We start from the raw sequence: 12884 nt of genomic DNA, 5'->3' as shown, positions 1-12884 counted from the left end.
AATAGCCAGTTCCAGTAACTGGAAGTTCTTGGGCAAATAGCTTTCTTGATGCAGAAGAGTATGAAATTCTCAAGCATTAAGGGCTTCATTTTCTGTAGACAAGACAGTAATATTTTATTCTAATATATTTTAGTTAAATTCTTAAACAAACAGTATTGTTTACTAGGGTTATCCTAATCCCTACTTAATTTGCTTTGAGATTTTAAAGATTATATGACTTCATAATTATATATAGTGCTTTTTTTAAACGAATACACTTGGTTTTTAAGCAAAACTTTTCTTTTAAACCTGCGAAAAGTGGTGATGTCAAAGAGAACCTTTGTAAAAAAGGGCCTTCTCATCAATGCTTGGTTTTGTTTTCTCACCAGATTGTTACTTATTGCTAGAAGGATTTTTATATGTTTTGGCTGCTTTCATCTGCAGAAAGTCTCAAATGGGGATGATCATCTCTTCTGCATTCTTATTTTTTGGTTTTGTCTTCCTTTATATCGAGATGAATTGCATTTTGAGGTTAAATCTGTAATAGTAACACAGCACAAGGTAGAAAGTGTGGAAGGGTGCATAGTTAACCTAGTCTGATAAATTTTGATGACAAATTCATAGGCTTTACATTACTGTTCTTTATTTTATTATTAATTTAATCCCTAAAAGCCAGTATGCAGAATAATTTAAGAGAATGTCAGTACAGTTTGTGTAAATGTTCATATATTGCAGAATTAATTTGATATCGTATGCTGACCCAGGATGTGTCCTTTGACAGAATGGGAGAGATTTCTACAGGGCATCTCAGTACTGTTTGTTTACTTCATACATATGTGCATATGTACACACATAATTACATACAGATAAATTATATCTGCATTTCAGATACCTGTTCATCCAGTGCCAGATCCTTTAGTACATGAAGTTCTAAACTTGGCTTTTAAGCACTTTAAGCATAAGGAAGGGTAAGTTTCACTTTTATACTTTAAAATATTTTGTGTGCATTACCAGCCTGTGCTTGATTGTTGTGATTGTCCTCCTTTGCCTCACATGCAACATGTTGGTGATAATACTGTAAAGAAACACTGATCGATATCTTTAAACTGAAAACATATGTTGAAAGACTGAAGCTGCATTCAATATAATGTTGAGTTTATTTTGCTTAGAATATACAGAATTATTTGCATAGCCAGCCGGAGTAAGAAAAGTCCTAGCTGGATAACTATAGTAAACTTCCCATGCAGAATATCTCTCATGTCTGCTTAGTGAAACTACATCACTTTAAATGTCACCCATGCATTTTATGCTTGACTTGCATTGTTTTTATGGTAATAATCTGCCTTGCATTAGAACAAACTTTTTGCTTGTAATTGAGAACATGCTAGGGGTTAGGAAGAACAAATTGTATTTAACACCTTTGGGGTTTGTGTGTGTGTGTTTTGTTTGGTTGTTTTTTTTTTCCCCCCTCTTTAGGTATTCAGGAACCAACACTGGGAATGTGCATATTATTGCAGACTTGTATGCAGAAGTGACAGGTGTTCTTGCTCAATCAAAGTAAGTTCAGTCTCTGACTCTTCCTGCTCTTGGGGGAAAAATTACTTTAGACTGAAAGACTATTTAATATAGCAGCATTTATTAATGACCCCAGTAACTAATTGCTTAAGTGTCAAGTGTAGTCTGGCTTGTCCATCTCATGTTCCAGCACAACAAATTTGAAAAAATAAAGAAATAATCTTTAGTACAATGATGAAATGCTTTGCTGTCAACTTGTAGGTGCAGGGGAAGGAGGTCTGGTATACGGCAATAGTTGTTGGTCAGTTGATCAGTATCTTCTAATGTGCTGATCATTATGGGCACTCTTATTAAATGTCTAGATTTTAAGTATCAGGGTTGATCTTGCTTGTGGTTTTTTTACTGTAGGTCATGTTATCATTAACAGACTAAAGAAATTGGTTCAAAATTATAGACATCATATGAAAGTAACTAAGAATACAAAAAATTGCCATCTATATGCCTTGTTCAGGTTTCAAGCTGTTAGGAAGAAGTTTGTCACTGAATTAAAGGAACTGCGACAAAAAGAACAGAGTCCCCATGTAGTACAAAGTATCATCAGTTTGATTATGGGAATGAAGTTTTTTCGAGTAAAGATGTATCCCGTGGAGGATTTCGAAGCATCATTTCAGTTCATGCAGGTAAATGAATCTTACAGAAAACTGAAATGAGCATAACTGTGATTGTTTAAGTCATTAATGGTGCTTGCTGTGATCAGTTGCTCACTATACTTGTGTCTCGTCCTTCATCCTTTTCTGTTTAGGTAGGTTCTCAGGGGTATGAATCATTTGTGTCTCTGCAGTTCGTGAGTACCTAGCATAATGAGAACCCATTTTCAATTGTCTCAGTAATGTGGCAAACCTGTAATACATGAATTCATTCAAGACAAAATGAAAATGGGTAGCAATCAAATGATTTTCTTTCTTTATGGAAGCAGTGGGTTAAAGCAAAAAATTTACCTGATATATCTTCTTTAAGATCTGAGATGCAAAGAAACACTCTTGTTTAAAAAAAACTCTGTTAATTTTTGGAGAAACCTAAAATCTCTTTGTTTGCTGATTTTGATGTGGATTAAAAATTGTCTTAATTAATAACTCTCCCATTCCACAATAACTGAAGTTATTGTAACTTGGTCATAATTTTTATGAGAGCTATTTAACAGCCATTGACATTGATCTCAACCCTGAAAATACTAACATACACGTAAGTGCTTTAGGTTGTCTCCAGAGTGGTGAGTTTGGTATAGTGGAGTATGAACACGTGTGTGGATTATTTATTTCTCTGTAAAATTTTCTTTGCATCAAAGTCATCTTGAAAATGAGTATATAAAAATAAAATCTTGTTTTCTAATAATTTCAATAGAGAGAAGCATTTTTTAAAAAACTTCAAAATAATCTGAGGAAAACTGTGTTTTTATTTTTTTTGTATTCTAAGTACTCTATATTCTGAGTAGAAAGTAAATAGCTATCCGGTATTACAAATATTCTCCTTTTCAGCTTCTTTTTAATTGCTGGGGAAGCAGGTTTTAAAGTTTCTAATGTTTTGTAAAGTTGATGTTGTCAAGGAATATAAGACTGACTTAAACACATGGCATGATTTAAATTCAACCTGGCAATTAATGTGATACTGCTAGTGGTTTTCATGGCATAGGGATGTTTGTCTTCTTTTTTCTAAACATTTTTCTAATGCTTCCTTACTAAGGAATGTGCTCAATACTTCCTGGAAGTAAAAGATAAAGATATAAAACATGCACTTGCTGGTTTGTTTGTGGAAATTCTCATCCCTGTGGCTGCTGTAAGTATTTTTTTCCCCCCCCTCCTCTGCTATTCCCCTCACTTTCAATTAGGCTTTTGTTGTTAAAATTGCTTCTATTAATCCTCACAATATTATATTTTTACAGATTCAAAAAGACTATTAAGTAAATTACAAGCACCTACATAACCTTTTAAAGGGAAATGTGTCAGTGTGATTTGTGTATTAGCTAGTTTCCAGTCTTTTTTCAGAACTTCTTAAGATTGTCTTTTTTGTAGACCTTTTTGTCACCAGAGCACTGTGCAATCTTAGAGTCTTTGAAACTTGAAATTTCCTTGGTTTAATATTTGTTCATTCAAGGGTCCCATTGACTTTTCTTTATTAGCCAAAACCTGTTAAGTTCTTTCTAGAATAAATGGAGATGTGTTACATTTTTACAGTCCAATAGGGAGAATGTGAACTCTCATGCAAGAAGGAAGAATGTGAGTTTTGGCTAATTAAATAAAAATGTTTTGTAGAGGTGAGTGTCCACTAGACGCAATCCTCAAGTGGAAGAGCAGTCAATCATCTCCCGTATGTGTTTTAAATCTAAAGCCATGAGCAAGAAAAAAACCTTGTTATCACAGTGTTGGATGTGCAGCACCTGTAACGCTGCTTGTGAGAATGCTTTTGGTACGGACAGGTTCTCCCCCTTCCTGGGCAGGCTTCACTCAGTTGTGTAAAGCTTGGTCAACAGGTCAGCAAGAAGTTACAGCAGCTCAGTATACCTCAAGTTGACCATTTACCACAAACTCAAAGTTCCATCGTAGTAAGATGAATGCTTGCTGTGATTGCTGTCTAAAATGATAGTTGTATTAGCAAATGCTAGGCCACGGTGTGTTTGGCACGCTGTCCCAAAAAATGGCAAGTCATGGCTCCGTGTTACACCCAATTATAGGGGCATATCTTGCTAAAGATGGAGAACTAGGATGTGTAGAATCCCATTTTGTAGAATGGGATCTACAAAGACTAGCACACCAGGTGGGGATCCCCTCTAAGCAAGCTTGTAGGAAAAGAAAGGTAAATCTCTCTGAACTCAGCATCTTCTTTCAAATGGTCTGCCTTACCATGGGGAAATGCTTCCCTCCCTTCACTGGCTTAAATTTTTATATTTTTTTTTTTTTTTTACAAAATTAGAAAGGAAACCATCTTTCTCCATAAGGCATGACCACAAAAAGGTGTTAGTAGTAGCTATTTATTGACTGAAGTCTTGATCTTCCCTAGGCATACTTATACTCTTCTAGGGAATAATTTCTTGTCCTGTTAAAAAGTTAATGCATTTGTCATCTTGAACTCCACAATTGCTCAGCAGTTGGAGTGGGGATGCATAGTGAAAGTACTTAGCGTTTAGGTAAACACGAATATTAGGTTGCAAAATTATACTTTAAATATAGTGGAAACTGCATGTGCAGTAATGAGGCAGAAGCAGCATTTGGGAATTGGGACTATCCGGTCGTAACTGTGGAGGCACGCACGCCAGCTGTGCAGAGTGCCTTTGTTTTGTGGATCACATCCTACAAACATAGCCTGAATCAGCGCTTTAAATGGTTGGTGAGGGAGGCTTGATCCTTCCTTCTGACTCACTGAGTCTCTAATCATTTCATGCAAATGGAGCTTTTTAAATAGAGGCAGAGAGCCCCATCCCAGATTGAGATGCAGTTGAGAGGGTTAGTCATTCTCTTGGAAGGTGTAAGATGCAAGTTTGAATTTTTTGAAGCAGATGAAGGAACTGAATCTAGATTTTCCTGTATCTTGGATACAGAAAATTGCTTAAGCAAGGAAGCTCTTGGGTTTTGAAATGGTGACTTCTTTACTGTCATTCTTTTCCTTAGTCATTCAGGCATTTTTTTAAAAATATGGCCTGGTTTGGACCCTGCAGGTATGACGGGTGACAGCATATTTTACAGTGGGGGAGTTAAGGCAGATCTGTAAGCCTAAAGTTATATCCCAAGCAACAGTGTGCTGGCAACAACTGACTAATTTCTCATGTGGAGCTAGCAGGGTACTGATCAGCTTACAGCTCAAGAATAGCAAAAGATAAATAATTTGGGGGTATGTAGGAAGTGATTTAAAACGTAACTACTTTCTCAGGTCTTTCTTTTTGGATTTGTACATGTTACAGAAATACTATACGCTATTTTTTATGCTTCCTCATCATGAATATTTTCAGAGTATTCTTAGGAAGGTGGTCATGACATATCTTTTCATAACTTTGAATAATTAAAAACTAACAAAAAAATTACCTGATACTATAGGGAAATTATCAGTATAGAGGATTTCTTCCAGAAAAGCCAGCCCCTTCCCCAACACCCCTGTACTGTATAGAACAGTAGGTTGAGAATAATGTCTAAATGGATCATCACAGGTATCCAGAGAGAAGCCTGAGAGACTTGCAGGGTAAAGAAGGTAGCTGCCTGGTTTGTGGAAGGAAGGCTATTCTGTATGCAGGGACAGTGTGGGTAAAAAAAGATATAGGGCTCCATGTATCTGTTTCATTAATTCTGGAAGCTGAACAAAGACCACGTATATGGTTGGTTGGCTTGTAATCCTCTATTATTTCCTAAGTTTTCAGAACTGGGGGACCTAAAAGAATAGGGGAGTGTTAAAGAGGGGAACAGTGAAAAAGTTATGGGTATATTTCTTTTAAAAATATGAAATTGTGCTTTTAAAGATTTTCAGTGTAGGTTTTATTTGTTATTTGGTGGCAAATACTTTTTCTTCAAGTGTGAAATACAGGCCACATTCTTAAAATAGTAGGGTTTTTAATGGGTTTTGGGTTTGGTTTGGTTTTTTAACTGTATGGTTATAGTGTATGACATGATTTCCTGTCCTTCTGTTTATCTTTCACATAAATACACTCAAATAAGTAACCTAATGTGAGACTGAACTTTTGAATGTTCTTCAATTCATGGACATCTTAATGTGTATTTAAATCGCCTTCTGCATAAGCTTTTATACCCATTTATGTATGCTTTTTTTTTTTTTAATAGGCTGTTAAAAATGAAGTAAATGTGCCATGTTTGAAAAATTTTGTGGAGATGCTTTATCAGACTACCTTTGAATTGAGTTCAAGAAAGAAGCATTCACTGGTATTTTAAAGAAATATTTCAACTTCTCCATTTTGCTCATCTTAGACTTTTACGCTAGTACATTATATAAGGAAAAGCTAACAGCTGTATTAATTTACATCTTAACTCCTCAGTTGAAGTGTAATTAAATTCACACTGTGTATGTGCATTTGCTCTAATTTTGATTTGCTTCTTTGTGCAAGATATGTGCTCCGTTATCTCACTTGTGAGATTGTCTTGAAATCAGTCCTTGGTTTTGATTATTTTAGTAGGTTTTAGCACAGAGTTATTTAACATAATGTCTCTTCTAAAAAAATTGCATTCAGGGAGTCTGTGTATTTAAATTATCTTTAATTAAAAGATGAAAGAAGATGGAAGTGTCAGACAAGACTTCTCCAGCAAAATAGCAGCCTGTTAATAGTCCTGCTCTGCCTGTTTTCTCCTCTCCTCATACACTTTGTTTTTATTTTTCCAATATTTTTTATTATCTCTTTTGGATATAAATATCTGTGGTTTGGGGGCTGGGGTGGGGTTTGTCCCCTAAGACTGCATCTTGGCTTTTCCCCTAAAACTGCATCTCTTAAATGTCTTAGAGATTGAAATCTCTTGTTAATGAAGTATTTGGTGTAATTCTTGATGACCATAGCAGCCATGTTTCAAGTTGATTCACTTCGCTTTGCTGGAAATAGAGCGCTAAATTTTGCATTACAATTGGAATATTCAGTAAATGCAAGTGCATTTTAAAATTATTTATCCTCACTTTCATGTTAGGGACGAGCTTTACTTTCTGGTGTTTTGAGCATATAAGGCACGTGCCATTGTACATGGTTAAACTCCTTGTGTAAGAATAACATAAAGTATTCACAATATTATGTTGGTATTCACAATATCATTTTATTTATGAAGTCATAAACATTATTACATCACGGTTACAATTTACCTATTCATCCTCATTCTTTAATTTTATTCCATAACAAGATAATCTGAAGTCAGATCTGGTATTAATCACCATTATGTATTCTGATAAACTATGTGGTGTTTAAACAAATCTTAGGTTACTAAAGCAAAGCAAAGTCATGCTAGTCTGCATATTCACAGACTTTATTAAAATGTGCTTCATTCCTTGCTAAAAGTAGACTTTGAGAAGTAACGTTTCTGACAACCTAATGCCTGCCTCAGTTTTTACTGAGTTGATGGTTTTCCTGAATATTTTTCATAGAGGCAGTTCTCTCTCCCTGCATGTAAGACTCCAGGAACTGTGAATCGTGTGGTTGTAGGGAAAGGGCAAGGGGCGTGATCTACTCACAGTCTTTGTTTGAGATCAGGCCTTGCGAGGGGATGAGCTGCACCATGGTCCCACTGCCCCGATCCTACCTCAGGAGCTCTTACAGCTCATAGGTTATACCCGGGACACCATGCCTGGCGTGTGTGTCCTAGAGCAGGGGAAGGGCTGCTGTGCAATGCTAAAACTGTGAGAGTGAGAGACAGGAACCCACTGTATGTCTCATTCTCAATGTACAAGACTTGGGAGGTGTGCAAAGAGCAATTTGATCAATTCTTTTTCCCCCCTACTCATAGGCTTTGTATCCATTGATCACCTGCCTGTTGTGTGTCAGTCAGAAACAGTTTTTTTTAAATAACTGGCACGTTTTCCTGCAGAACTGTTTATCACATCTAAAGGTAAGAATCCTTTTCAATTCAGGAACGGTTGCAAATCGAAAGCATTTATTCCGATATGTTCTCAGCATTCACGTGCCAAATAAACAATGAATATTTGGCTGTTTTAAAAGGACACTGTGAATTTTATTTTATTTTTTTAATTAAATGTCTTAAATCTCCATTAGTATTTAACTTAGTAAGTTTTTGTGATGCTGTGTAATGCTGGAAATAGATGTGGCCCCTTTGGGGACCATCAGTTTTATTGACTAAAATCTGCAGGAAAGTATCAGCTAATAAACACTATTGATGCCAGAGAAGGAACTAACTGTAATTTTTCATGTGCAAATTATATGTGAGAAAATAAGTCGCTTGTCTACTCCTCTAAGTAGAATGTGTAGTAAGTGCAAAATTTTTGTTCACGATTGAAGGAATAGAAAATGAATTGGGAGTCCAGAAGAGAGCTTATATCTACAGCCTGTCATATATATTTTCCAAATAAAAATTACAGTGTCCCTTTAACTCATGGCTTCAGTTGATAGCATAGTAAAGAAAGAGATCAAGATACTTCAAAATTAGGGATTTGTTTTAGTCACTTTCTTGTAGTTTTAATTGTTGTACATGTTCTTTCCTTAATTTTGTTTAACATAGTTCATGATTTTGCCTAATGTATTGATTTTGATAATTTTAATAAATTCTTTGATCCACTTTCACAGTATTAATTCTGGTTAGATATGAGTGACAATCTGAAGCTTATTAGTAAAATACTTAAACCAGCATGAAGTCAAAAGGAAACAGGTTTAGCTGCTTGGATGGTTTTTTTAAGGGTCATTTTGTTTTCATGACATCTTTCACACTTTTCTGTTGCTTCTTGGGTTTTTGTATATTTTTCATCTAACTTTGCAGTTCTTTTGCAATATTTGCCTTGATTTTTGTTTTATTGTTTATTTTGCTTACAGAGGCTGCTTTTGCTTTTGTTTTTAAAGCTTTTAAAAAAATTCTTACAGTCTAGGAGTTGCATTTTTCTGGCATAATGTCCATTGCTGATAATGGATGTATTAAAACTATGAATGCCAGTGAGTTTACTGGTAGTTGCTGAGCATGCATTTTACATTTTACTTAGTTTTGTTAACCACTAACAGCTTAACACTTCTACTGTAAGGCTCTATTCAGTAGAAATTCTACTTATGAATTTCTGCAATTCCGAATTTGCAGTGTTGTGATGCTGTGCCATCAATGAGTTATTCAGGATATTTCATGGCTTGGATTAATCTGGCCCACCAAATACTATTGGTTTTTTTGGGTGCCTACCTTGTTGAGAAACTTTGTTGAGTCTAATCTGGAAAAACACCCCCCCACTGTCCTCACATGTCTTATGAATGAATGTGTTCCTTTGTTTCAAGCTAATTAAATGCATGCACTCTGTAATAAGTAATCTCATTAATTTATAAATCTGAATTTCACAGCAGTTTAGTATTTTAGATTTCCCCTTCCCTATTTTATTTCCTGATCTCCTAATAACTGAAGTTATTTTATTTGCAGTTACCTAAATATGTAAAATGCAATAAGGATTCCAAATCCATTGTCTCTAGTGTCTTTGTCATTTAATAAAGTAATTTTTGAGAGTTACTGGGAGATACTTCCGAGTACTGAAAAGGTTCATCCACCCATACCATATTAGTTAAAATTAACAAATTAACGCTTGAAATAATGACAACACTTAGACGTTGTCACAGGGATATTCTACGAAGAGTACAAGCCTATTAGCAAGTCGCCAAGAGGTAACGTAGGTCTTGGATTAGTGGTGCTCACTTTATTCCCTGGTGACTGCCCAGTGCAAACTCTTACCTAGCAATGAACACCATGTGGTCACACACTGGTGACAGAAATAGGCTACATCCCATTTGCCATGGTGTGAAAGCTCACATCTTCGCAGTTGCGCCACAGTACCTGATGCGTAGTATATTCATATCCTGCTTTACCCTGCAGTATTTTGGTGCTATGTTGTACTTGATAATGCTCCTGAGAGTCCTCTGAATCCTAATCCAGCACTAGCAATATTTATTGCCCTTGTAAACTCCTTGTACTGGGTTTCAGCGCCCACTACCTTTAGTTATCCTCAAAGCAGGCTTACTGTGTGGGGGAAACATCCTAGCCTTGCTGAAATGTGGAAGCCTAGGGGTCTACACCAATGCAAAAAGCAGTTAAGGAGTTGTAGGAGTCACTTTAGACTGGGAGCGTATCAAAGGGTGTTTCTTGGTATACGTGTAGCAGCTGGCCTTGCCCCACAAAGCGGTTGGGATGCTGTTTCAGCATTGAGCCCGGCAGGGCATTTCTTTACGCACCGTAGTGTAGTCAAAATTCTGAACTTGTTCAGCAGACAGTAATACATTTTGCTTACTTTTTTGACTAGTATTTAGATACACTGATTCTAGCAGGTTTGTCAGGAAGCTGGTAGATTCTTGGATGAAGCTGAGTTGTCGTGGTATGCTTACCACCTCTTCTGGGGAGAGGAAGGAACATTTTAAAAGCTGCTGAAGAGGGAGAGAAAAGTGTCTATCATCGTGCACCACTGTTGTGTGGAAAAGAATAATTTTTTTTCACAGTTTAACCTTAGTGTCTGTTACCACAAAACCTTGAACATTTTCTGCCACTATAGCAAAACCTGTATTTCTACTGAATAGAGTTCTTACTAGACAGCTTTCTGTTGGTTTTGTGCTTTTTTTTTCATCTAACATGCATGTGCCTTCCATTCTCATGTTTGTTATGTTTTGCTGTCTCACATTGCTTTATTTAGATGCCATCTAACAACAGTATCAGAAAACAAATAGAAACACTTCAGGTGAGTTAATATGTTGTTATAAATAACTCAGTGAAACCTTGCTTTGTCTCATGTAAATACTTCGTTTTGTTCTTTATGTTAATTGTTGTATTTTGTGCTTTCCTTTCTTTGTAAAATTGCTGTTAGTACTGTTAAGAAGGAACAGGACTAAGCATAGTTAATGTTTCAAAGATCTATTTTTCTTGCCAGGAAGTAAAGGAGAAAGATCAGAAAATTATCTAATACCAGTTTTTCCTTAGGGGTGAAAATGTGGCTTTGTGAGATTGGGTATCATAGGTGGTTTCCCTGAACAGCAGTGCATGTTTCCGCTAGAAGTAAACTACCTATTCAGATGTATGGGGTTTTTCTGTTCATTCCTTTCAGGAAGTGTCTTGCATGCGAGCAAACTTGAAAACATTTTCACAATAAAAAAATGTGAAACTGATTTACTATAATAACTTGCAGTGCACTAACTTGAAAGACTTTTACACTGTTGGTTTTGCAGGTTTTAAAAAGTAGAAATTCTTTTAGTTCAGAACAGAAGAAAAGCTTAACATCAGTATTAAAAAGTACTTTCTTCAGTAAGTGACTACATTTGACTAACATGGAAAAAAATGCTATTTTGTTTCTTGCCTTCATTGAGATATGTTTTATTGACTTGGCTTAATGTATCATGTAAGACTACTGTAGATTTGCTCTTAGGTTTTTGGTTTTGTAACAGCGGTACAGTTCTTGACAGCTTATTTCATAGTCTGCTGATATAATCTATGTTAAAAGTTTTAGGATTTTACACAAAACTATGCTGGGGGGAAAAAGAAACAACAACCCAAAACCAAAACCAGTGTGCTTTAAAATCTGACAGGCATCAGCCAAAAAGGCTGAAATTCAGCCAGGTTGGTGAATTACATAGCCATATATACTGTATCCTAGTTGCAGTAATGCCAGAGAGAAAAGGAAATGCCAACATATCCACACCAAGTATACAAGAAGTGTGCCATAAATTAGACCCAAAAATCCATTTCCTTCTAGCATATTTGTTTACTTTCTAGTTATAGGAAGAGTTAATGAAAATTTTCAGTGCTTAAGAAATTAGAAGTACTGCTGTATTTGTTTTGTAACCCTTTTTGAAAGGTGAATGCCTCCTTATGTTTTTTCTTTTTTTTTTTTTTAACAAGAAGCAAACTTTGTCATAACTAATGAGAAGTAGCTATATTGGACGATAAGCCTCCTAGCAAATGGAATGCTAACACATTGTAAAATATCTGCTACCTAAACCATTTTTTTGATTGGATGATTGAAAGCCAGTAGTAAATTTTTGGGTTTTTTTTTCTGGACCTGTAAATTAAGCTCCCCTTTGGAATATCAGAAATAAGAAAATTGAAGCATTACTCAGTTCTAGACACCACATTTCAGATAGACTTTGATAATGCACGTACCAGTGAATTCACTAGTCTACTTTGAACATCAAGAACTGTTGGCCTGTAGATTAAATATGATGAGTGATAATATAATGGGTTTTTTGATGTTTAAGTTGATTAGAATCAGAGTTATCACAGTCTCGCCCTCTCATAAAATTATGAGTGTTTGCATCTTCCTTACAGTAGCACCGCTGGTAAATTAACTGGACAGTGGGACAGTTACTTGTTTGAATACTAACCAGGGACAGGTGTAACTTTTTACTAGTTAGATTTTGTCCAGATCACCTTCCTAAATTTACCCACTGCCTAGTTGCAGGTGTGCTAATTCAGAGGTGATGGCAGGAACACATTGATGAGTGTGAAGGGAGTGTAGAACAGCATTATCACTGATGTAGACTGGGTTAAGTTATTCCCTTTAATATTCCGGTAAACAGTCACGTGTGTTACTTGTCTGCGAAGTACCACTTTTGCCCCTCTGATTTTGTGATTAGCCTTTCTTTAAAGTAAGTTGCTGCCAAAACCAGTAGTCCCAACCCACCTGTGTTAAAGCCATCCGAATTACTCTACTTTGTATAGTCTATTGCACAGACGTGGCCG

General features: G+C 35.9%; 1 protein-coding gene across 8 annotated transcripts in view; it reads left to right on the top strand.

Moving 5' to 3' along the window:
* The window catches only part of FRYL (FRY like transcription coactivator), a 172787-nt gene that overhangs the window by 86161 nt on the left and 73742 nt on the right, over positions 1-12884 (top strand). For 5 of the 8 annotated variants that reach the window (XM_064449397.1, XM_064449396.1, XM_064449392.1 and 2 more), the window contains 7 exons: positions 868-947; positions 1456-1536; positions 2006-2174; positions 3235-3327; positions 6315-6413; positions 7971-8072; positions 10846-10890. In XM_064449397.1, coding sequence (XP_064305467.1) covers positions 868-947; positions 1456-1536; positions 2006-2174; positions 3235-3327; positions 6315-6413; positions 7971-8072; positions 10846-10890 — 669 coding nt within the window. The remainder of the gene's footprint in view (positions 1-867; positions 948-1455; positions 1537-2005; positions 2175-3234; positions 3328-6314; positions 6414-7970; positions 8073-10845; positions 10891-12884) is intronic. The other 3 variants (XM_064449399.1, XM_064449395.1, XM_064449394.1) reach the window with 1 other exon arrangement.

Source organism: Phalacrocorax carbo, chromosome 4 (genome assembly GCF_963921805.1).
Source record: "Phalacrocorax carbo chromosome 4, bPhaCar2.1, whole genome shotgun sequence".
NCBI lineage: Eukaryota > Metazoa > Chordata > Aves > Suliformes > Phalacrocoracidae > Phalacrocorax > Phalacrocorax carbo.
Note: the sequence above shows the minus strand (reverse complement) of the source record. Positions and strands in the feature narration are given on the sequence as shown.